Raw genomic sequence first — 25,471 nt, forward strand, 5'->3', positions numbered from 1 at the left:
CATAAATTCAAGTAATTTTAACCACATATTTTCAATGTCTATTTAAACTGGTTCTTCAACAGTCAGGTGCTAGTTACATGGGTCTTCAGGAAGTAAAGCAGGACACAGAAGCCTAAGTCAGTGGCATCTCTACCACAACTATTATAAGATGCCATATACTTTTCCTTGTGGGCTTATTCTGCTTCTAGACTTCTACTACTACCTCCCACAGAACAATCCTTTGTAATGTGAATGTAACAAGTCAGGCTGGTCTACATAGAGACCCTAATAGATGCAAATAACTTAAAAATCATTATCAATCAAAATGCTTAATAAAAATGAATTAAAGCTAATATTGACATATATTTTCATTTTGTATTTATTAGAAGTGTAGAGGCTTTGGTAATAAAAGTGCAGAGAAAAACTGAAATCAACAGACATTTGACCTGGGCAGCCCTCTTGATGAGTTCTGCTACCAACAAGCCCTAAACCCTAGAAGAACCTTAACACGCAACTGAAATGAAAAGGGGTTGCTCAGTGCTGTTGCTCAGTTGCTCTGTATGTTAGCTCAGCGCTAACATACTTAGTCAGGACAGACTATTCAGGGGCTCTTAACTGTCAGAATTCTGAAAGTGTCTGAGAAGTATATACAAGTTGATTTTCAGTGAATCATGCAATGGCCAAACTTGGATGTATGCACAAGCTCTGGCAAAAAGCTTAGCCTTGTAAAAATCGCTACCCAACACAGTAAATTTCTAATCATTCTTYCAAAATGTGTTCATGGTAACCTTTTTCTGACAAAGATCAGTAAATCCATCCTTAACATTTTTTCACTGACATAAGGAATGGAAACACCTACAATAGTTTGGTCAAAAGCCAAAAAAAGCAAATCTATACAAACAAATTAGCCAGGATTAATCAAAATTAATATAAATCAAGGGATTGTTTTCCTTTCCACTACAACCTGGCTGAGCAATATAAGAAAAGCAATACAAGAAAGCAATAAGCAATACAAGAAAAATAAAGATTGAGAATTCTGAATCATTATTGTTATTATTATTCAGATTMTTAATATTTTAGAATTTAGATAAAAAATTTAGATCAAAATTTTATCAAAAATTCAAAAGAGTAAACTTTATTAACTTTTATTTTGTTGGAGACGAATTATAATTTTTTCACTGGTGTTTCAAATTCTCTGAAGAATCTGGTTCTGAAAGCATCAATTGAAGTGAGAAGACAGCAACAACAGAAGGTAATATCCTTTAGGATTATAAATTAATGTTGTGAGACTGACTGTCAGACAATATTGCGGAAATTCATTCTCTATACAGGTGCACAAAGCAGTTGTACAATCTTATCACAGGAAAATTCAGCAAGTCTTTTGTTGTCATTACTTCCAGTTCAGAAGTCTCTGAGATATAAAAGCCTCTGGACACTACAAAAGGTTCTCATATCCATTTACTTTTTAAACAAAGTGCTGCTGTTTAAAACTTGCACCAAACCATTCACCAYTCTTTCTTAATTATTGTAGTGCTAAAGAATACCTGAAAGGATCTGACAGATCGTTTACTATATTTAAAACCACTATGCAGTGCAGGCCAAGTCATTTAAAAAGCACTCTATAATCACAATTTACAGGAATAAAAATAGGAAATCTATTTACAGTATTTTCTTTTCCAAATTCTAACACTTAGGAATTCCATAAGAATTATAAAATAAAATACACACATTGCAAGAAAAAAAAAAAAAAAAAAAAAAAAAAGAAGATTTTATCATTGTGTGGAAGCATTCCAGGGAAAAAATAACTTACCTAGAGCTTTACATGCAAAAAGGGCCATGGCACTCTGTAGTCTGTCTGGCCGGACAGCCTGGACCACAAGTACCTCAAAATAAATAATATTCAGAACAGGTGAGCATGTAAAAATACTTTGTGACAATAAAAAGCAAAACTTCTCCAAAATAATATAATTTCTTTAAACTTCTTCATAGGAAAAAAAACCTTACATATTAAAAAACCAACTCTACACCTAATGTCTATTTGTAAAATGGAACTAGGAAAAATATGCACACTATGCTGGAAGCTCAAATGCTAAGAAAGCAAACTTAGCTTGATACTATTCATCTATAATTTACACCTGTATTAATAACTTCTTACCTAAAAAAAACTAATGGCCATGTTTTTAGTGATATAATACAGTCAAAATCAATTTTGAAAGCATTTCCTCTGTTTAAGAGCATCTTAAAGAGTTTTTTTCTGAAACACTGTTATGTTTCCAGTACATGAAAGACTACAGACCATGAGCAACTGATCAATTCTGATAGAGAATACATCAAAAATTCCGTTCTAGCTACCTAATTTTCAGTTACCTCCTTGCATTATATTGAGTGCAGACAACTGGTGGCAACTAATTCCTCTTCAGTAGTAAAATTACCGGCCCTATTGATCCTATTCCCTCATATACAGCACTGTAAAACAAAATTCTGAACCTACCACAATATTTCATTTTCCTAGWTTGTAACTATTTTTGTTAATTTTGAAAGATGTTTTAGTTTTAGGGCGCTTTTTCTTGGAAGGTGCTTTAATTAAATTTTTAAGAAGGTGCTTTTAAGATTTGAAATACATCTGCACTGCTATTAACATACAATTTGAAAGAAACTAACTTATCACTGGTGCATAAAATTGACCAGATGTTTTCAATATCTTCTTGTTAGAGCAATCATGCTTTCTATGCAATGACCCAGGCACATAGTATGTTGGTAATTAAATTTTCTGATAAACATGTAACAATTTTGACGATGACACATTGTACATCTTAAGTTTTGCTGKTCTGCACTTAAGCAAATTAAATACAATCCAGATCACACCTTTGAAAAATGGTTTGCTCCTAAGAACATACTATTTTAGAAAGTCTTATATTTTTACACAGAAAGTTCCTAAGAGCTAATCAGCCTGAAACCAGATGGTCACATGCCCCAACCCTTCTTTGGATATGGATGGCCTTAATTTTATTTGAAGTTGCTTCAAGTGAAGTTCACATCTTTTGAAGGTAAGTAACTACAACTTTTCCTCCATAAACACAAGAGGATGACATTTTTCTTTTCCAGAGAGGAATGAACCTAACTTGAAGGAACCTCCCTCTCCAATATTATAGAATTCTTTAATTACTAAGCTTTCAGAAATGTTATTCAGTGAATAACATTTCAAAAAGCAGTGATCTTTACAGTATTTTGTGGGTTTCAGGCAAGTTCATGTGCATTTAGCACACTAACGATATTGCAATTATTGTTCATTTAACGATAATCTAAATTAATAATGGTCTACAAGCAGAGCAATTCAGCAGTAATAAAGCAACCAAGAAAGATTTTTAATTCCTATTCATAAAATTAAATCTGTGAGTATTAATAAGGAGCTTGTTAACTTGCAGGATATGTTAAATTGCAGCCAATATAGCAGACTCACATGACTAAACTTATACTGTAGGAAACAAAATACTTATATTAATGTAAATTAAGCTATTCAAGCTATAGGATAATGTAGATATTATTACTGCTTAAAAGCCTGAAGGCTTAACTCCTAAGATATGAAATTCATTTCAAATTTTGAATGTCAAAATCATAAATATTTTAAAATAATTTTGTATTAAAATATTACCTGCTGAAATAAAGACATTCTATTGACAACAGAAGATGGAAAGTCTTGTTCACACACAGAGCTCTGATAAAAAGTACGCCACAGATTTGCATCTTCAAAGCAAAGTGTTTGATAGAGATCAGGGAGAGAAGTCTAAAAAGCAAATAGTACATGTTTGATAATAAAGAGTAGCCATTTGGACATAGAATAATTTAAGTAATTAACAAATATGACTGACTCTATAATTATGGAAATATTTATACATACTATATAGTTTTTTATTAAAATTGATCATCAGAGTTAAAAATCAAAGGTAGGATTTAACCACTTGTCTATTCCCTACAAATGCTAACTGTATTTTCTCTGTAACTTTTGTTTTTAAACTTTTAGGCTTTTTGTTTTAAAACTTTAGTCCCTAACAAAACTTCACCACTAACAAACAACTATGTTTGCTATTGCAATTGTTCCTGATCCCTCGTAAAGAGAAATGAAAAATAATGATCTCTGGGTTCAGCAGCACAAGTCCTTGCCCAAGAGCAAGACTCTTCCTTCTTGCTGCTGAGGTATATACAGGAAGCAAAAAGCCTCCAGACAGAATTTCAGGGATTTATATTTTCACTTAGTTATGCTCAGACCAGCAGACATCAACAGAGACTGTTGCAGGAAGAATTAAAGCAAGAAAATTTTGGTTGGTTTTAATATGAAGCTAGTTGATACAAAAGAATTTCAAATTCTGAAATGTCTCTAAGAAAACTTGTTTCCCATTTGACCATCTATGGCATCTAATTCAATGCAAAGAAGCTTGTTAAAGTTGTGAAAAAGACAGTACCTGAAAAGAAAACAATGCTTTAGCATTCTTCGTAGTTTTTCTCTCTGTATATTTTTCTGTCTTTAAAAACCATAATAGGCCTTTATAGGTTTTACAGACTTACAGTATTTCCTAACCTTAGTAAAATTCATTCATAGAGTCGTTCACATTAATTAAAATATGATATATAAAGAATCACATAAAACGGCTCAAAAAATTGGGATGCAATAAAAAGTATTAATAAATTGGTAACTTTCCAGTTGAACATATATTACATTTCTGGAAGATAATAATAAATWAAAAAACACTTTCATCTGACAAATATTTGAGTTTTCAAATCCACATTACTATTTCTTAAAACCAGAGACCAAGTTAAATTCAAATTATTATGTGATCTATACCTTCAAAGATGCAACGGCCCAGGCTCGCTCCTGCTCTATCCAAGAGGGAAGCTGGTCACGAACACTTCTTTGTGTATCCTTATTAAAGTAAATTATACATTATATGCAAAAAATACTTTTTTTGAAAACAAACAAACAATGCAAWTGATGAAAATCTTTTCGGGAGTCTTTCTTTGTTCTTTTACATGATAATGAATAAGTAGAATAACAAAAAAAGAGCTACCAATAAGTTAAATTTGAAATACATTGTTTCCATCAACACTTGGTTAACTATTTCAGCTTTAAAATATTTTATTATTTAGAGTATCTGTATGTCACATTCACACTCTAGGTAGATTTTTATTAAAAACAAGCGATTCACAAGATTGGCCATTTGCACCTGCACTGCGAACAAGTGACTTGAAAAATTACTCCACTGCACATGGTCACACTCACAAACAAGTTCTTCAAACAAAGTCAAGTTCTGCATAACTGACCAGACAAAGCATCACTCCTGGACATCTCTGCACTGGCAAAATCTGGCCAGAGCTCTACTGCATCCTTGGATGTCAAGGATGCAAGAAATTTTTAGGATGTACAACATTGGTCAGTCCTAGTCTCTTATGTTGCACGTCTCCTCTCATTCATGGTCAGGCTGGCTCATTTCCATCATGCTTTACTACTGTTTTCTTCATTCCTGATTACTTTTTACCTTTAGCCTTCCTCAAGTATGTATTCAGGTATCTTACATTAGCAGTAGTACAATACAGATACCAATATGAGTGCCTTATTTACAGAATAGCTATGATGCCACCTATTTTAATCAACATGCTGGCAGAAATGGTAAGTCATTTAAAGGAAAATTAATCTCTCCTTTTTTCTTACTTAGGCAGACAGCTGATCAAAAGACCTGATGACCCTAGAGGTTTTGCGTCTCCCTGTGAACACAAAAGTCAACTGCACAGAATCTTTACAATTCAACTAGCTGTCAATGGACTTGTCATCTTTTTGTTGTGAACTTTTTCCTGTTTTCCTCTGTCCTTTTGGAGAAGGGTGGGATCAGGTGACAGGCTGCACTGTTGAGTCAGTGGTATCTATATCCCTGCTTGTTTTTGTCTGCTACTGAACACTGGCCTGACATTTTCAGGGAATATTCATTTTTAACCTTAAGACCTTACTTCAGACTGGTAGRAAACATTTAAGAACCCAACATCTAGAATTGTTTTGGTACATCAGTTAATATTTATCTGCATTAAATCTCAACTGCTGTTATATTTAACAAGCATTCCGTATTGTCAAATCCACTTAGACTTTGTAGTTTTTTCACTACTATATTTGCTACTCTAAACAACTTGTATCAGCATTGAACCTACCGTTTTCTATTGTTAGGTTATTTTTAAAGCCTACAGGTACAGCAGAATTRAGAAACACTGGGAAAAACACATAAACATCCACGTTTAGGGTGATTAGAGTTTAATACCTAACTATATCTCCAGGTGTTGAACTAGAAGGGTGGGGGAAAAGTGCATGACAAAGTTTGGAGACTGTGAATTATCATATCAATGCCTACAAAAAGTGTACCATATATGAAATTGAGTTAAAGAAGAATATGGAAATACTGATTTTAATTACACGAGACTTTAAAACTCTAAATTTACAGATGAAAGCATGTACTATAATCCCACTAAAGGCAAGAAAATAGCAGACAGGCAAAACTTAGAAAATTAGAAAATTAGAAAATGAGTCGGCATTTTTACAATATTCATATTACTATGTGAAAATTTGTTTTATATGAATATAATTAATAAAATAATGTAACAATTACACAAACACAACCTTTCAGGATTTAATTAATATTCTCCTTGTTTCAGTATTCACAAATAAATGTAGCTTACTGATTTTTTTATGGTATCTCCAATGATCACACCTGTAAAAGTGTCCCATTCCTAGAGGAGAAAAATAGACAACTCAGAGAAGCTAGGGGGACATCTGACAGGGGGACAATTCAGAAGATATACAAAACAAATCCTAGATTCTGAGAATTAAGACATTTTTTAAACTCTTGGTCATATTAAAGGTATGTAAGTCTTTTTGCAGAATCCAAGCTAAATGATTGCAATACTTTATAACAGGCAGAAAGAGCAACCCAAGCTTTCTCAGTAGCTGCAGCTCCCACCCAGTCATGCACCAATAGACTAGCAAGAAGTAATACACATTGCTGGCAAGGACACACATACTGGTTGGGTAACAACTGGTCACATGAAACAGGAAACTTTTGAGTTCACACTTCAATATTGTTTTATGCTACGTATGCAAAAGTTACAATTACTAAAACAGAAGGCATATTTACTGCAATAGATTGATATTATGAATACTTTRCTTTCTTTGAGAAAGAGGAAATACACATTAAATATGTGTAATGGAATTAAATGTGTGTGGAACTAAATCTTTTATACTTGGCATACATATCCATAAAGGAGGCAGGTAGGACTSTACTTCAGTAAGGACATGTACAATATGCTTTAGCAGCCTGGTAAGTAACTCACACCACCATGTTAAAAGTTTCAAAAGTTTCAAAGAATAACTACTTCATTGTCATTTTCTTCAATATACAGTTTGTACGATCCCTCTTCTCGCAATGATTTAGTCAAAATAATTTCTATGTTTAGAGAAGAAAAATATTGTTATTATTCACTTGTTCAAATTCTTGAATATGCAGATACTGCTGGAACACACATCAGATATAATCTAGAATAAGCTGCTTAAGAACTCTAACAGCTGATGGAAATACTTGCTAAATGGTAGGAAGTAATACATAAAAGAGCACTCACAAATACTTAAGCCTATGCAGGCAGGCATTAATGTAGGCAGAAAAGTATTTGTCAGCTTCTACTTTAATAAGTTTTCAAACTCAAAGATACATAAAAAAATGCAGGATACTTTCAGAAGCTGAAAAGAAGTAATATATATGAGTTAGGAAAGTTCTAACAATGAAGAGCAATCAGTGTGTGTCTCTACTAATAAGTAATTATCTTTATCAAGCAGTCTCACTGAATAAAAATTATGTGATTTCATTTAGTCAATCTATATGTCTACCACAGAACTACAGTGTATTAATAACATGAAAAATTTTGATCATTTTCTTTAATCTTTTAAATTAATTCCATATCCTTCCTGTTATCGACTTCYATTGCTTCCTTCAAATTATCTGGTTTTCATTCTCTTCACTGTATTGGACTCTATTCTAACCAGTTGACACCTACAACCATCTGATATTCCTCCAGCCTCTATTACAGAAAATTATGGATACTCAGAGGTTCTCATTATTTGCCCAAATCAGCSATTACCTAAGCAACTCTATTGAGTCTATTATACAGACGTTTTGCTGTATGCAGAAACTATAGAATTAACTTCATTATATTGTACACAACTAAAATATTGGCATCTATATCTCAGCCATTTAATCTTGGCTACCTGTAAATGCAGTGGATAGAAGTAATTTTAACAAATAATCATCTGACCTATTTTTGAAAACTCATTTATGATGAAATTAATTGCTTCCTTAAAGTGTCTGTTTTTCCTGTTTCTGATAAGATAGTTTAGGGCAAACAGATTAATTCTATTTTAGTTACCAATTCTGACTGTTCATGAYCTCCAAAAGCACCATCTTACTCAAGACAAAAAATTCACAATGGCCTTTTAATTTGAGCAGAAGTATGACCTAACACCCAAAGAACCCTCTCTATGCATTGCTCAGCGTGCTATTCTGAGCATGCTATCACCAAGAACCACACAGCACCTTGAAAACAGGATTTAGCAGTACCTAAACTCTGCTGGATTTTTTTTTTTTTTTTTTTTTTTTTTTTTGAGTAGGATAATCTCTAGACACAGTAAAATACAACATAAATTAGGAATTTTCAGATTAAGGTTTATTCAGACCAATGTCAAAGTGGTCATGCGGTAACTCCCTTCTTTTTATGAACACGAAGTAATACAGGACTTGCCTGAAAATGGGCTGAAAAGGGGAGAGACAGCCACTTGTTAGTAAATGAGGTTTGAATCTATACCAAACACATCCGAGGCTACTATCCATAAATCTGATCACCAGTACAAGGATTTCTTCAGTATTAAGTATTGAAGCATTAGATAAAATGCCCAAAAGATAACCTCATTACTTTACCAGCCAGGAAGACCTTGTGTCCTAAGTGTCTACAACAGTGAATAGCAGAATCAGACTAATTTCAGACTAGCGTAAGACTAATTTCTCTCTTGAATTTGCATTTGTTTTCTGCTTTCCAATACCAAGGGAGGATGCGTGAACAAACCTCAATCAAAAACAAACAAAACAGATGTACAATCAACTTTACGGGGAAATGTTTATATTTGATTAAAATTATGGATAAAGACACACAATGAGAGGAAGCATTCATATCATGCCTGCAAAATCATGCAAGAGCCCTCCMTAAAGAGATTGCATGTTGTGGGCCAACAGAAAAATAGGTCACACAAGTACCTTTTTTCAGATCCCTATTTGGAAAGCAACCTTCTACTTGCCTTTCTCATGATAATGTCCAACTCTGAACCTAATAAACACAATYTTATCATCCATAATTTTTGTAAATTACCTATCATATGGAAATACAAGCACTAAAAAATCTCATATCATAGGTCTTATTTTTACTGAAAAAGACTTTTCATCTAATTATTTACTCCTCGGCTTAAGTTTAAGTAAATCACATGGGGAATTTTTTTCTTCAGTACTTACATTCTCTTCAAAGAGTTCAGGATGCATTCCTCGTACAAAATGTAGAGCAAACATTAGCTGGTCAGCCTGAAATAAAAGCAGACAAAATGTATTTATATATTCAGCGCATATCACTTTTCTCCTTTTCTCGTGAGGAAAGTTAACTAACAAAATTTMACTTATTAAACACCTGTAATTCATAGTATAGGCATAGTGACCCATTTCCTAATTCAAGATCACTGCATACCTCTGAAAACTAGACACAAAYGTTAATCCAATCGCCAGATCTAACTACATATAAATAAGGGGGATGAATCAACTTGGATAGAAGAGAATATTTACATACACTGATGATGGAATGACCAGTTTATTTGTTCTGTCAAAAGGCCCTTGTTAGAACACACATTACTCTAGGTGGACTATTGGTCTGCATGGTATTCTACATTTTTAATATCTTCTAAATTCCAATTTAAATTAAAAGTCTTTCATACTGGAAATCTCCCATTTGCACTTTGTTTTCAAAATCTTTTCAAGTGTATAAAAATAACATTACAGACTCATGACTCGGGAATTTACTTTCTTCCAACATCATGGAAATCCACCAAAAGTCTGAGAAACCATAACCCTAATTAATATCAATATGACTATTTTGCATCCTAAATATAGTGTAGCTAGATTTTGRGAGATCAAATCTCTCCAAATTTCTCCATTCTCACTAATCAAATTCCAGACTTGTATAATTTCTGTTACTACCCAAATGCTCTATGTAGGCCTACTGTGTATTATTACTGTGTTAGCAGCTTGCGATTAACAAAACAAACACCTCCTGATATAACTGCTCTATTGAAAAGTAAGAATTAAAATAGAAAATGAGAGGTATAACCTATCATAATGTCAAGACAGCAAGAAGCTGTCTAATTTCAATGATGAGTAAACAAGAAATACACTAAAAACATTATATGGAAGAACGGGGAAAGAAATGAAGAAAAATAARTCAGCTGGTAAAAATCTGAGGAGGGAGGAAAAAGAAAAGAGTATTAAAGAGTATTTCCATAATCTTTAGTTTCCTTTTGAAAAAAAAAAAAAAAAAAAAAAAAAAAAAAAAAAAGAAAACACAAACTTTCATCAGGACTGCTAGACCAAAAATTCTTATTTAAGAAATGATAGAAACATGATTGAGCAGAATGAAGACTGGTCAGAAGAGTGGGGATTCCAGGAGATGATAAATAACAAGAATGATATAGAGAGGAGGAATTAAATCTCAAGCAGAGATAAGTCTAGGTTAAAAAGAGTCTTTGCTCATTAAAAATTCCACTGCAAAGAAATGTGCACAAGCAATTTTCATTTGTCATACCTTAATTTTCAGTGCTCAATTTTACATGTTTAATTATTGAACTTGTAATTTTTTGTATAATTATATATGTTCTGACATAATATTTCTTACCTAAAGTAGACCAAATTTTGTTTATGAAAGAATCATTTAAATACAGTGCACTGAAAAAAAAACAAGAAAAATATAATCTTACCTTAAACAAACAACGACAAACGTATTCATAGACCATATGCTTCAATAAGTCAATCAGCAACTTCATTCTTTCTTCAGTATTATCYGAAGACTAAAAATAAAATTTGGACTTACAAAATGTTTGAAATAAAAAACTACATTTTATGTACTTTTTTTTTAAATTGTTCAYTCTTAATTAAAAAATTCTTCTAGATCGAAATAAAACCTGGTCTCTGTGTGGCACTATTATGTGCATTATTTCTGCAAACATGATTTTTTCCATTGAGCTCACATGCAGCACCCAACTAAATGATGATATGTTCACACACAACCATTAAGAAGTGAATATTTGACCGTGAACATTATGTCTTTTAAAAACACCTTTCTAACTAACACCTTTCCAATGCCTAAAAGAGAACTTAGTAAGTGCAAGMGGACAGACAAACACGCACACACACACACAAAAGAAAGAACAGGTGAAGGATTTCAAAGGGTACCTGTTACATAGTCAGAACCATGTCTGAGTAATGACTAGATTGGAGTTGAAGGAAAGCTGTAAACATGGATACTGGAAAACAAGGGGATTATAGATATCCAAAAGTACTATGATGAAAAGATTGTGAAGCACTTTTAAATTGGAAACAAATAGAAAAAAGATGGATTTCAGAGACCAAAACAGAAAGTTACACAAAAAGAAGGGTGCCTCATTACTTCTAAAGAACAAGAAGATAAGAGATAAAATCAAAAAAGGTTCTTCAATAAGAAGATACTGGCCATTAGAATACAAAAACAAAAGTTAAAAGAAAAAGGCTAAAAGGAGAAAAATATGGACTGCTTACATGCTTACATGTATATAAAACAAATAGATAAAGGTTTGATCTTTCAAAATTGAATCACGTAAAATTATGGGTCTTTTATTATTCTACCTCTTACTGATAGAATCAGCTTTCTTTCCACATGAGGTCATGACTGAAGGTTAATATTTAAATAAATTGAAGTTATTATCAGTCTTGGGTTTCCTAATTTGTTTTAATCTTAAACAAATAAAATGCATGAAATTACAAAAAGGAATTGCTTGTTTTCAGATAGTGCAGCAATTTATATTCATATATCATGTAAATAATATTAAAAAATTGTCATGTGTTCTGAATATCTTTATCACAACAGTTACCCACTGCTACTTTTTACATGTCATTCTCTAAAAAACGACCACAGCAACTTCTAAATTCTAAAGATCAAAGAAGACTTTTTCTGAAGCTGTGAATGCAGCAGAAAAATCAAATACCTGCTCACTTTGAAGAGCTCTTTCAAAAAGCCTTAGGAAAGCCGCCAGACTAAAACGGTACATATTATTAATTTTGGACAAGTCAGAAATAATAAAGTACATCTTGCTAGCACTCTCAGCTAATGGAAGATAGGCATCTCGCTCCTGTGGATAAAAAGAAACAATAATCAAAATCAGTTTCTTACTGCCACCTATCGGATATTGCATATTTATACAATTTACCTAGAAAAACATGGATTAATTCCACTGATTTAGAAAACAAAATCATTTCATAATCTTCAAAGGGAGGGACAACCACTCCAGACATCAACACCRCCTTTACTATTTTTATTTTTTTTTTWAAAACAGATTATTTACAGCAATTTTTATAGTAATATTTTGGCATTATGAACTTTTGGGGTCAGTTAAGCTTGTTCCCATCACAGAACATTTCCCCAAACTCAATAGCAAATTTGCAATTTAACAGAAAATAAGAAAAAAATAAAAAGATCTCTAAAGTTTAAGAAAAGCTATGAAGGTAAAGGAATAGCATCATATGTGCTTTAAGCTTTTGCACTACCAAGAGAATTTTTTAAAACGAATGTCCATATGAACTTGAAAGTCAGCCGTGTTATTTCCAATAGCAGAAGGCAAAAATAAAAGAAATCAAAATCCATTACATGCCAGTAAGACCCTGGGCAAAAACCATGCAATTAAATAGGCAGACCCCTTTAAATTGTGCAGATATGTAGCAAGTATAAAAAAAAAATACTAAAAATACTAAAATCCTTACTGTACTTGCACATGTCAATTACCCCTTCCTTCAGAAGAGGAATTTCTCATCTTAGTAATTTTGTATGTCTGTAATTGTGATGCAGTCTGGTTCACTGACGTTTATAACAGAAGCTCCATTATTTCAATGGAACTAGTATTTCATTAATTAATTGTCCAACTTTGAAAATCCGACATGGGTATTTTTATTTTCAGGCTACACCCAAAGCAGAGAAACATTATAATAACTGAAAATATAACTAGAGCAAATTAATCAAGAACTGATTTATTCAACAAAGAAAAACTTCTATTATTCTTTTTACAAGGTTCATCTAGTTATACACACAAAAAAAGGCTATTTTTTAGCAGGAGAAAAGCAGCGGGATAGGATTACTTTTTTTTTTTTTTTTTTTTTTTTTTTTTTTTTTTTACCTGATCAAGAAAACTCTGAAGTCTCTGAGATTCCGCAAGTGACTCCTGAATGAGTGCACTACTTGCTTTAGTCTGATTCAAAGATTCAATCAGATCCTTATTTTCTAGTATATTGCCCTGTGACGTTGCAAGTGTCTGTAAAAAAATAAATTAATTATAAAGCTACAATCAAAAAAATGTAAATTAGCAATATTGGAAGCCATCCTTCTTTCTGATCTTTACATATTTCTGAATCACTGAATGGATCAAAAGAGCAGGGAAGCAGACGGAAAGTCCACAAACTGAGATATATTAAAGAAAATTGAAAAATGAGACAATTGAACAATGCAGAATGCAAACTTTTGAATCATAAGTTTTCAATAAGTTTTTGAGAAACGATTTCTATGATCAGTCTCTTACACACCAGCATTATCAAAATAAATATAAATGTCAGATGAGGTTCTTTACTTCTAAGTAGTTACTATTTTACTCTGAAAATGCCTAATTGTAAAAACTTTTCCTACCTAGACAAAACTTTTCCTATCTAGACAATCACAAACTCAATTTCTCTCCAAAAAACTCCTATATGAATTAGTTCTCATTTTCAATTGAGAGGAAAAGTCACAATTATAAGAATTCCATTTTATCAGAGATCCCCTTCAAAATCATTGTGATTACCCTTCATTTCCTAGGCTTCCCTGTGCAAACACTTTAGTTAATCTAACAAAAAATGGGAAAAGCTTCAACTCACTTCAGCTGTAGGTGAAAAAGAAACAACTTTGATACACTTTAAACAGTTACTATCTTTCTCTCTGAAAATATCTAAACAGTTATACCTGTAATTACATTATCTTAATGTCACCAAAACATTTTAATAAGCAATATTTGCAAGGACACAGTCATTTTATCTACACTTCTTAAGTCTTTTAAAAAGACTAGTCACGACTATAGAACTTTTCAGAAGAGCAAGTGATTAYAGTCCTGCTATTATTTATTAGTAGTTCTGCTATTATTTATCTAGTAGTGTTTTTAAAACATTTTTTTTTCTCCAAAAAACCCTGGGTAAATAATGTTTTTGTCTTCTCAAATCAAGAATTCTGGGAGCTTATTATTGTTGACATTTTCATAATCCCCATTTAAACACTAACAGTTTTCAATCTACCTTATTGATCTAAAAGATATATAAAAGTTMAATTTACTTTACCTCCAAAAGAGATTCCTCAAGTTTAGCTAACTGTATCTTCTTGTCTTCTTCTTGTTGTAACAGCTTTGTCTTCTGCTCTTCCAAATCAGGTTTTTCATGCTGAATAGTTATAGCCAAAAGCTAAAAATAGAGCATGCTTTTAAACAAGACAGAAAAAAAAACTCTTATATTTCATAATATATATTCATTAATCATACAGCAGTATCAAACTTCTATCAAACTTTTGAATGTAGATTTCTGAGGGCTTGACACCAGACACAAAACGTGTTCCAAATGCGTGTAGACATCTGTAATATCCTACAATGGAAAATACAGCTCAGGAACTACAGCGAGCCATGACCCTGCCAGCCAAGTTGAGAAACCTTGCCACATCTCAGAAGGCACTAGATGTTTTTAATACAAATATAGATTCATATCCTTTTATGCTGAGATCCTTCTCATCCTTCTCTCCTTATCCTGAATCCCATCTGAATTTAAACTCTACAGGTAGTCTTTATATGTATTAATATTGCCACAAGATGTAATATGTAAATAATATATAAAAATAATATGTAATCATAGGTATATGTAATAATAAAAGTTAAAAGAAGCAGAACATAGAAAGCTCAAACTGGGAAACATTGGCAGTGAAGTTCCTTCCAACAAATATATGAAAAGCGGGCAAATTTACTTGCTAATGCTGTATGACACTTCCCTATCTCCAATGAAGGACAGAAAGACATATGGCTATCTGTACTTAACATTTTGAATCACATCTTTCTTACTACTGTCTTATTTAGTTTCTATTGTAAGCCTCTGTCAGGTTGAAAAAAAAATCATATCACCTAAAAGTATCTTTTCTCTTAATTTCATATATTTTTTCTATCTATACTGTATAGTTTGTTTCCTAAATATTTCAGATGAAACCTAGCATTTTGGAGGAAGTGAAATATATAGCCTTTTCATTTCACCACATTTTTTTTCTTGCAAGTAAACAATACTGTCTGAATAGAATATTGAAGAGAAATAGTATTAACACTTCCACAGTCTCACAAATACACTTTAAACAGAAAACAGAAATTTAGAGAATAATTTGGTGCAACTGAAGCCAATGAAATAGTTTCCAATTTCTTTACAGAATGAGTAAATTTTGTCACCATTCACAATTGTGTTCTAGAAAATATCTCCATTACTATTAATGCAAAATTAATCATGGGTCATGGGGCTTCTATCAGAATCTGAATATACCTATAAATGCCCAATATACTGTTACTATTCTATACACCYACCTGTCCTCTTAAACCACTTCCTGTTGTGGTAAAGTTTACTTCAGTAACAATAGAAGAAGCGTCGGGTGGAATGTAGGGATTTGGGTTCCTTGTTGACAGAAAAAGACGAAACTCTTCATTAAAATCTATCATTTTGTCACCTATCTGTATAGCATATCGAGGTCCTGTAAATAATAAATTATATATGATAGTTATTCTGATTCAAATATCCTATACTTATCTATAAATATTATTTGCATAATATTTTATGACTATTAAAACACTAACCTTATTTATAATTTTTAAAAAGAAATAATAAATCATTTAATATGATTTATATAATTAATATTAAAGTATTTTAGTATTAATATAATTTATGTATAAATATATATGCATATTATAATGAATTATTTCAATTACAGCAGGCAAAAAACAACTCATATAATTTCTGTTGTCAGGGTTTTAGTCTTGGTTTATATTCCTAATATCCTGACATCTTTCAGTATGCCTGTATTAGAATAAAATTATATTTATGGCCTCTCATCACCCTCCTTCCATCATGGAAGATTTCTATCTAGCTATGTAGATTAAAAAGAATAACTTCTGACAATTTGGAAACCAAAGTTTTCTCCTCATGATATTGAAAAAGGAATAGAATTATAATATGAATAGCTTTGAAATCAAAATTCTTCTCCAGAGATGGTTCTGAGGTGGAACAGTTGGGTGCATCTCTGCTTTTAGCATTAGAAGCAGAGGATCAAAGATGCCATAAGAATAAATCTCCTGCTAAAACACTGGTGAAAAACACATACCAATTTTGCCTTGATGCCAAAGACCAACATAAATTTTAGACTTATGCTGTAAAAATGTCAAGCAGAAAATGGAAGCTGTACAAGGACAAAATTATTGAACTATATAAATTCACATTTTTCTTAACAGGTAATGAAAAGATGTACAGTCTTCATAAGCAAAATAATGCAGAGGCCTCTTTCCATACTATAGAACCTCCACGTTTTGGATAAACAACAGAGTGCTTGCAAGTGAAGACGAATCTAAACAACAGCTGCTTCTTTTTCAAAAAACAATTTCCTAGTTAGACTTGCAAAGACCTAGCACTGTCAGAGCAAAGAGGCTACCTAAGGTATTATAAGCAAATGCTGTGAATAAAATAGTGTATTTTAACTCAGTATACTTTCTCCCAAGTTGTGCAGACATTTTCACCTCTTAATTTCATTCTTTCAGTAAAATCAGTTGAGATGCAGATAATACTGCTTCTCAAAGCTCCACAGAAGCTAGTGAAATCCACCAGTAGTGAATATGTCCTTGGCTCCTATAGATCCTTACCAGCTGTGCTACAAGCTGAACCACTAATGTTCGAGACAAAAATAAAATTAACCAGGMGAATCATAGAATCACAGAATGCCCAAGGTTGGAAGGGACCTCAGAGGTCATCTAGTCCAACTCCCCCTGCACACGCAGGGTCACCTACAGCACGGGGCACAGGGCTGCGTCCAAGCGGGTTTTAAAGATCTCCAAAGAAGGAGACTCCACAACCTCCCTGGGCAGCCTGTTCCAGTGCTCTGTCACCCTCACTGTCAAGAAAAGAATGTAAGTATATTTTAATTATAATAACTTGGAAAGTATTTGAAGAAACGCACTGTTGTATTTTTTTCTCATTCATTCAGTTGACAGGTTTTTCCTATCAGCCTTTTAAAAATATCCGAATCCAAAGCTGTTTCTTATGAAAGTAATGTAAAATATATAAATAATTTTGTTTTAAAAGAGATTACTTTCCACTGAATTCCACCACTGTGCTTATTGACTCTCCACTCAAATACATCTGTGAAACACATCTGTGCAACTTTGAGAAAGAGTAACATCCGAAAAAACTGATTTCTAACTGCACAATCATGTAATTTCTTGCCTATTTAAGGCTGAAGTTTATAACCAAGGCATCTGTTGGAAATTATCACTACAAATGAATTTAACAGTTAAGCTGTGCAGAATTGATAAAAAACCTATTTTAATTAAACTTAAAATATCATTAAATATTTTTCAGTATTTTTCCCCTAACAAACATACCTCCAATGTATTTCATGACCTAAAATGTTAGCAACACATTAATATTAAAGTAGAAACATAAGTGATGTTCTTGTTTCCAGAAGAATTAGGTTTTATATGATGCATACAGCCCTAACCTACAAATGCTTAGAATACGCATTTTTAAAGATTTTGAACATTTACCTTCAGCAACAAGTTCTTTCCTTAACAAAGGATAAAGAACAGGTTCTACTCCATCCACTTCCTGTATAATAAGTGTCTTCCCAAATCTCACTGCCAGCTCAAGAGTAGTCAGGAAGTTGGTGTCCTGGACAACCAAAAATATAATAATAAAATATTATCATGTTATTTTAAGTACTAATACACTGATAACTAACAGTGGAGAAATACACCTAAGCTATAGAATCTTTTTAACAATGAACAGGAAGGCATAATAAGTAAGTATTACTAACTAAGTCTACTTAGGATTTCTAAGTAGAAAGAATACTAAGAATACTAAGGATTTCATTCAGCTACTGACACACAGGAAAACTATTTAGGATTCTTAGTCTCCAATTGCTGCACCAGAAGCACCAGTCTACCCTGGGTCCTCTGCCACATCTGTTAGGCCCATCTTCAAGATTTTGTGGTTAGTATATCACAAAGATTACTAGTTAGCTAAGGGTCAAAACTAAATTAAAACTTACTAGTAACCAGGTATCTCAATTATAGGGTTTCAAATTCTCTAAAGTTTGATTTTAGACACTATACGTGTCTAAATATGCTTTTRGTGTTTATTATAGTCAGCGGAGATCCTAGAAAACTTGGTCAACAGAATCTAGAAAGCAACCAAGCTGACCRGCTAGCAGGAGGAGCATTCATTTGATCAGACATCTAGTACCATCCTAGGTAACATCCTCACAAAGCTGGCAGGGGTGAGACCTGTTGTTGCAACAACTTGAGGTCAGCTGAAATTCACTGAGGAATCTCAGCTGGCATCAGATGTCTGCATATATGCAACTAAACGAAGGCTCCAACACCCATGCAAATGGCTATACACACAAAATTAACCTTAGGTATCTTAAGCACTAAGTGAAGCCCAATCTARCATTTATAAACATATAATACAGTAAAAAAATGCATCAAAAATGTATATATAGACTCCTGGAACAGAAAAACAGTTCAAAATCAAACCAAGAATATGAAAGACCTCTATAATTCAAAAATATTTTAGAATCTCCATCTCTTCAAGAAATATCAACAGTCTTGGAGAGGGAAGCAGAGAGAGGCAAACTTGTAGAAGTAACACTAAATGTTGATGACCCAGTCTTAAATACTCTGACCTCACTGTTGAGTCCATCAATTCCAAATTTCATCCTAAATATAGGATCAAATTTTTGAATTGTATAAGCGCATACTTTTCAAATAAAATAGTAAAACAAAATGCAGATTGACCTTTGGAAAACAATTCATACTCATTTTGAATACAATTTTGTGATCTTATACATTGTTAAAATGGATCACAGTATTGTTGAAATACTGAGCATGCATACATAATTATTTTAATATAGAATTCTGTGAGAAAATATACAGTCGAAACTGACCACATTGTGATGACTGCTACTACATCCTTTTATAAACTATTCTCTGAAGTTTGAATAGGGCAGAACAGAAAAGTAAGACCAAGAGTAAGTACTGTACCTGCTGGTTAATAACTTCCAAACGTGATTCTTTCAAATGTGTCTTCAGCCACTCTGTAGCCCTGAAGGAAGGATCTATCAAAAATGGGCAAATTTTGCTCTGGAAGAAAATATATATATGTAGTTATTAACATCTTTTGTTTAATAATAAAATTGAATCCTTTATTTCTCCAAACTAARGTTTCAGTCATTTTAACATCTTTTTGCTTTAAACAAACTGTTAAATGAAACAATGATTAAAATGATTGAAATGATTAAAACCAAAGTTGGAATTTAGAGTCATGTACATTAAAAATGCTTTCTTCTGTTTACATGTCCCACAGTGCTAAGAAAATAACAAAACCGAGGCAGTTTAAAGATCCAGAAAGATATTACAGAAATCTGTAAAAAATGAAATACTTCCAAGACAAAATACAGACACAAATTTACCTGCAAGATAACAAGAGCATTTTCTATCGAAAGATCATCTGAGGGTAAACCTTCACTTTTCCAGACTAACTCCTCACTTTCTGTACACAGGAACCGTCTTACATCAAACTCTGGCAAATGAAAGTATTTATCAGTTTGTGTGAACATTAATCGTCCATCTTTTTTTTTAAGCCTTCACTACCTTAAATGCATTAGAGATTCTTCCAACATAGTGTAAGGCCTTTGCCTCACACCTCTTTATTTTGTGGCTTCCAAGTCATTGCTATTGGCTGACATTATAAAAACATACATATTAATAGTGCTACTAACACATATTCCTTAAAACTGATTACTGAAAAAGCAGAGGCCTGCAGAATCCTAACATTYAGTGTGAAAAGCTTCATTCACATAAACTTTTTTTTTTCCAGTAAAGACTGGTGGGGATAAATTTTAACAACTTATAAACATTAATAGAACTATACTCTGTCTGTATGTGCAACTCTTCCCTGARTAGAAATGAAAGTTATTGCATATTCAGGAACATCAAGACAAATGAGACTGTTCATTAGAACTGACTGACATTTCCCACTTAATTTATGAAGCTTAATTATATGGAAAAAAAAAAAAGAAAGAAAGAAAAGAAAAGATACTACTTTCAAGGTCGGCTRATTTTGTCCATTCATCCAAGCTGGCTTTTCTCTGGTCCTCTGGAGCAGCAGAAAGATAGGTAATAAATGCAGCTGCTAACTGAGCTCTTTTAGGCAATGTAGCCAGTTCATCTGTTATCTCTGACACCTTAAAAGACAAAAGTCTTTTAACATAACAGGTTTCAGTTTGCCACCTATGAGTGTCTGAATAAATATATAATAAGAAACTGAAGGTATATATAACAACAGCTAGTTAACACCACTTATGCAGGTACCAAATACCATATGAATCTGTTCTCCAAAAAATGTGATTTGCTGCAAACTCACATGCTAAAACATATGTATCATACGCCTTTATGATGATCATATGCCTTTATCCTATCTGTATTATACCATTTCAGATTTGAAATATTTCTTTTGGAAATACTTAGGGCAATAATACAGAAKACTGCCACAATCAGCTTGGAAGGTCTGCTGCATTTTTTGTAAATTAAAAAGTGACACTTTGAAAAGATAACTTTTCATTAATTCTTCCTTACTTTTAAGTGAAATGAATACAGCTTTTTCTACTCTCTTAAACCCCATCCTCATAATGGGACTAATATATCTGCTAGTTTGAACTTTAGTATACAGCTATTAGGACACTTCAAGTTTTTCCAAGACAGATGTGATATACTAGAGTAAAAAACTATAAAGAATCATTTTTGGAAGTCTTTAAACTTGGGGATCACTATATCCTATCACTACTTGGTACCACAGATGAGGTATTTGCAGTTAGTTGCAGCTTCCCTACTATAGACTCATACCTTCTAGTTAGGATAATCTATTTACTTTCATGAAACTGGTTATTTTATGAGAAGGATTCATCTAATCCTAAATCTTCAAAATATAAGCATTTCAGCTAAGTTTAACAACCTTCTGGTGTCAATGAAGATAGCTAGGTATCACTTTCTGGAGGTGACAGGTGTTTTCAGCTTTTATGCAGCTTAAAATTTGCCTGCTCTGTTTTAGACTGAAAAACGGTTTTCACTGCAAGCCAAAAGGCTTATCAGTTTTAACTCARAATATCATTCGAGCTAGTAAGATAAATTTTCCCAATCAGAAAAGCTTGCAAATACATAAATAAAGATTTCAAAAGTAACATAAAATTTTGGTTAGGTCTACATTTGTCTTTTCAAAGCAGATGTGATTTATTTTAAGATAATGATTGTTTAATGCTTTCCAAATATGTGTTCCTAATACCTGTGTCACAAACTGCACAGCGAAGATGCTGAAAAATTCAGTCATATTAACAATTGTATTATTATTGGGACTGAAAATGGTCAAAAAAAAAAAAAAAACCCTACTAAATGTTCTCTTCCAAATGACATTTTACACATTCTGTATCTGATATAGGTAAGCAAAACTGTACTGTGAAATATGAAGTTGTCTTTCTGATGAGTCATATAAATGTACACTTACAAGACCAGGAATATGCTGATAACCCACAACTTCCAGAGTAAAAATATCAGTTATAATATGTTTTTTATGAAAATTTTCACTAACCTGAGTGTTCCATCTTTTGTGTTCCCTATCCAGCTGACTTATTAGTACCTCTGCAGCTTTCAGTGTTTTCTGAGCTTTGTTAAGTTCTGCTTCAAGTTTTGCTGCTTCTGTTGTTCTACTCTGGAACCTGTAAAACAATTAGTGTTTGTAACTGCAAGAATTGTTAACAAGCAGGAGCATAGCTACTACAATTCCCTTTTATACTTCTTTGACACATAAGTACATTAATTTTTTCACTAATAAAATTTAAGATGTATTGGTGAGACTTAAAAATACACTTTCAATATAAAACACAATGTCTGCAAAATCATTTCTTCCTCCATTTAGACAGTCTAACTTGACAATAGCAGTTAATGTAYGGCTAATGTATGGCTAAAAGTAGCCTTGTTATGACAATTGTCRTGATAATGGTAGGCTTAATGCCATAGCATAGATTTGTATCTTTTTGGTAAATTGCCCTATAAAAATTTGAAAAGATAAAACTTATAATTTACATATGAGTCCAATTCAATACACAGTACTCTATTTTATAACCTACTAAGAGATAAGAACACATGTCAATAAATAAGCAAGGTTTCCATATTCTTTATAAAGTTTAAAGCATGATTAATTATTGTATTTAATAAATAATCTTTTAAATTAACATAACATAAAAATGAAACAGTGTCTTAAGTTTTCTAAAACATCCTACGTGCACAAGTGAGGTTGTACTGACACTGAAAGAACCAATTAGAAAGATAACACTGAAAGGACCAAACTGAATTTGGAGAAAACATAAAAATGTTCACCATAGCAATTTTTATGCCACAGTGCGCTAAGTACTTGAGGGGATCATTAAAGAAATGGAGATAGCTACCTAGCTAACCATCAGAAAAGTAGATTAGCACCAACCTAGAAGAAACAGAGCAGTCTTTGTTCAAGTTGTAATTAATAGGAGTTCTTCTACAGGAACATTTTCAAATTGCTAACAAAGAACCTATAGAGATATCAATTGTGGGATTCCTCTACCTTTTTAATTGATGCCTTCAGTGTCTATACTTAAAGCTGCTAGCATAGTCCGTAGCGAGAAGCAGTAATTCACTTGACCTATGAGATGAACTGTAGTCTAAACATACTTATGTCCACTGATCATGTAGAAAATGTAATGCACTTCCATAAATATCCATTGTCAAGAAAGCTACATTTAATCAGAAAGATCTCAGTATATTCAAATATTCAGTATAACTCAGTATATTCAAAAATATCATCAATGTTTTGATTTATCTCTTGCAATAAAAAAAACCAACATACTTATCTTTCAGTTCTGACACTTTTTGACCTACAGAGTTGAGAAGATCTTCTAATTTCTGTTTTCTCTCTTCAGTTTTCTTGAGATTACTAAAAAAAGAAAAAGAAATGCATATTTTAAGACTAAAACAGAGAAAAAATGTGTAATAGAAAAATTAATACAGATAGTTCTTTGTTATGGTTTATATCAATAGAAATACGTTTTCACTTATAAAAAAAAACTTGCAAAAATCTGTTTTCACTTTTGACTACATTTAATTTCAAAAAAAAGTTTTGAAAACGTAAACCAAACACTTAATYCAAATGTATTGTTAAAAATTAGGAATGCCGCAAATTGTTCCAGTATAAAACTTTAAGTTCTCACAAAATAATCAGTGTAATCCCTCAATTTATAGTTGATCAAAAGATTTTTTCATATTATTGTTATTCTATGGGAGAACTGACTACACTAGGTGCATGCCTAAAAAGAAAAAGAAAATGGGTTTGATAGATATGTTTTAAACATTTCTAGAATGTTCATTTCTCACAGACACATTTCAAATGAGACTGGTAACTTATGTCAGGCCAGAACATATGCAAAGCAGAGCTTTCAGGGAAAAAATATTGCATGCTTCTACATTTTCTCTCCTTCCATGAACATTTCACCATCTGTTGGCAAGGAACAGTTTCAGATTTCTTCTATTTTTAAGAAACCTGAATTATTTCTCTTTGGTCTTACTCTTACCCACCACTGCTGGAATTAAGAATACTTATTTTGCAATGGTGTCTAGCTTACGCTTCCAAGCCAGCTTTTTCTTTTTCCAAAGGTTGAATTCGTTCTAGGACATGAGAATACTTGACGTTGGCATTCACCCAAGAGGCTAATGGAGCAGCTGCAGCGCTGGCTCGTTTAGCATTCTGGAAGAAAAATAAATAAATAAATAAATAGATAAATAGATAAATAAATAAATAAATAAATAAATAGATGTAAAATTGACATAAATATAGAATAAACAACTGCAAAGATTCACTACTTGCCAATACAGATAGGAAGGTTAGTCAGTTCCTATACAGAACAGATCTTATCTTTTAAGCCATTACAGAGAGATTATATTGAGGGCCTCAAGGTTGTGCAAAGGAAATAATGGATAGCTTTACAACTCTGAAGCTTCCCTGACATTATAAAGCTCTACAGTAATCCACAACCTACCAGCGCTCCTTTTCAGGGAATCACCACCTTCATCTTAAAAGTMAAGAAGGAACTAGTATTTTGGAATTCCTTTCAGTAGTTACTGCCAAATAAAGTCTCAATTATCACTAATCCATGTAATTATCTTTATTCAATTAACTGCAAATTTCATGACTGACTGCTATAAGGAGGCCATAAAGAGCTAGTTACAACATTTTGATCTGTCTTCTTTTTTGGACCAGTGGCACAATATCTCTTGAGAACTTCAGCGCCTAAAGACTTATCTTCTTAACTTMTCTCTCCTCAATCTCACACAAATTCCTCACCGTTAGAGGCAGCATTCAACAGAATAGCCTCTGATATATTTTTCCCTCTTTTAGTGACAAAGATTTTTCCTCTGCAAGGAAAATTCACCATTGTTCTCCTCTAATTTAACTCTATATGTTTGTAAATCAACTATTGTCTTTTTAATTTTAAATAGAAAAATTAAGAATTACCTTTGGATCAAAAGACATTCTGTTTTTGGAAAGAAGTTCTTCAACACTGTCCCTTATTTCTCTTGGAATGTTACGGGCATCAAAGGTTGCTATGTCTTCTCTCACTCCTCTTTTGGCCAAAAAACTATAAAAGGTAGTAAAAGCAAGGAATAAGTTAATAATAAAGATGTTATTTCCCTAAAGTACTGCAAGGTACTAAAGTACCCTGCAGACACACACATTATTACTGAGCATAA

The 25,471-nt window shown here is 32.4% G+C and overlaps 1 protein-coding gene across 1 annotated transcript in view; it reads right to left on the bottom strand.

Moving 5' to 3' along the window:
* Window positions 1-25,471, bottom strand: part of DYNC2H1 (dynein cytoplasmic 2 heavy chain 1) — a 138,075-nt gene that overhangs the window by 67,123 nt on the left and 45,481 nt on the right. The window contains exons 58-75 of the mRNA XM_026044630.1: window positions 25,236-25,359; window positions 24,346-24,467; window positions 23,574-23,660; window positions 22,284-22,410; window positions 20,745-20,886; window positions 20,113-20,222; window positions 19,685-19,783; window positions 18,188-18,311; window positions 15,965-16,128; window positions 14,697-14,816; window positions 13,514-13,648; window positions 12,332-12,475; window positions 11,069-11,158; window positions 9,564-9,629; window positions 6,694-6,744; window positions 4,820-4,897; window positions 3,632-3,763; window positions 1,790-1,862 (exon numbers count right to left, since the gene is read on the bottom strand). Of these exons, the coding sequence (XP_025900415.1) occupies window positions 1,790-1,862; window positions 3,632-3,763; window positions 4,820-4,897; window positions 6,694-6,744; window positions 9,564-9,629; window positions 11,069-11,158; window positions 12,332-12,475; window positions 13,514-13,648; window positions 14,697-14,816; window positions 15,965-16,128; window positions 18,188-18,311; window positions 19,685-19,783; window positions 20,113-20,222; window positions 20,745-20,886; window positions 22,284-22,410; window positions 23,574-23,660; window positions 24,346-24,467; window positions 25,236-25,359 (1,988 nt within the window). The remainder of the gene's footprint in view (window positions 1-1,789; window positions 1,863-3,631; window positions 3,764-4,819; window positions 4,898-6,693; window positions 6,745-9,563; window positions 9,630-11,068; window positions 11,159-12,331; window positions 12,476-13,513; window positions 13,649-14,696; window positions 14,817-15,964; window positions 16,129-18,187; window positions 18,312-19,684; window positions 19,784-20,112; window positions 20,223-20,744; window positions 20,887-22,283; window positions 22,411-23,573; window positions 23,661-24,345; window positions 24,468-25,235; window positions 25,360-25,471) is intronic.

Source organism: Nothoprocta perdicaria, unplaced genomic scaffold (assembly GCF_003342845.1).
Source record: "Nothoprocta perdicaria isolate Ctin4 unplaced genomic scaffold, notPer1 scaffold_373, whole genome shotgun sequence".
Lineage (NCBI taxonomy): Eukaryota > Metazoa > Chordata > Aves > Tinamiformes > Tinamidae > Nothoprocta > Nothoprocta perdicaria.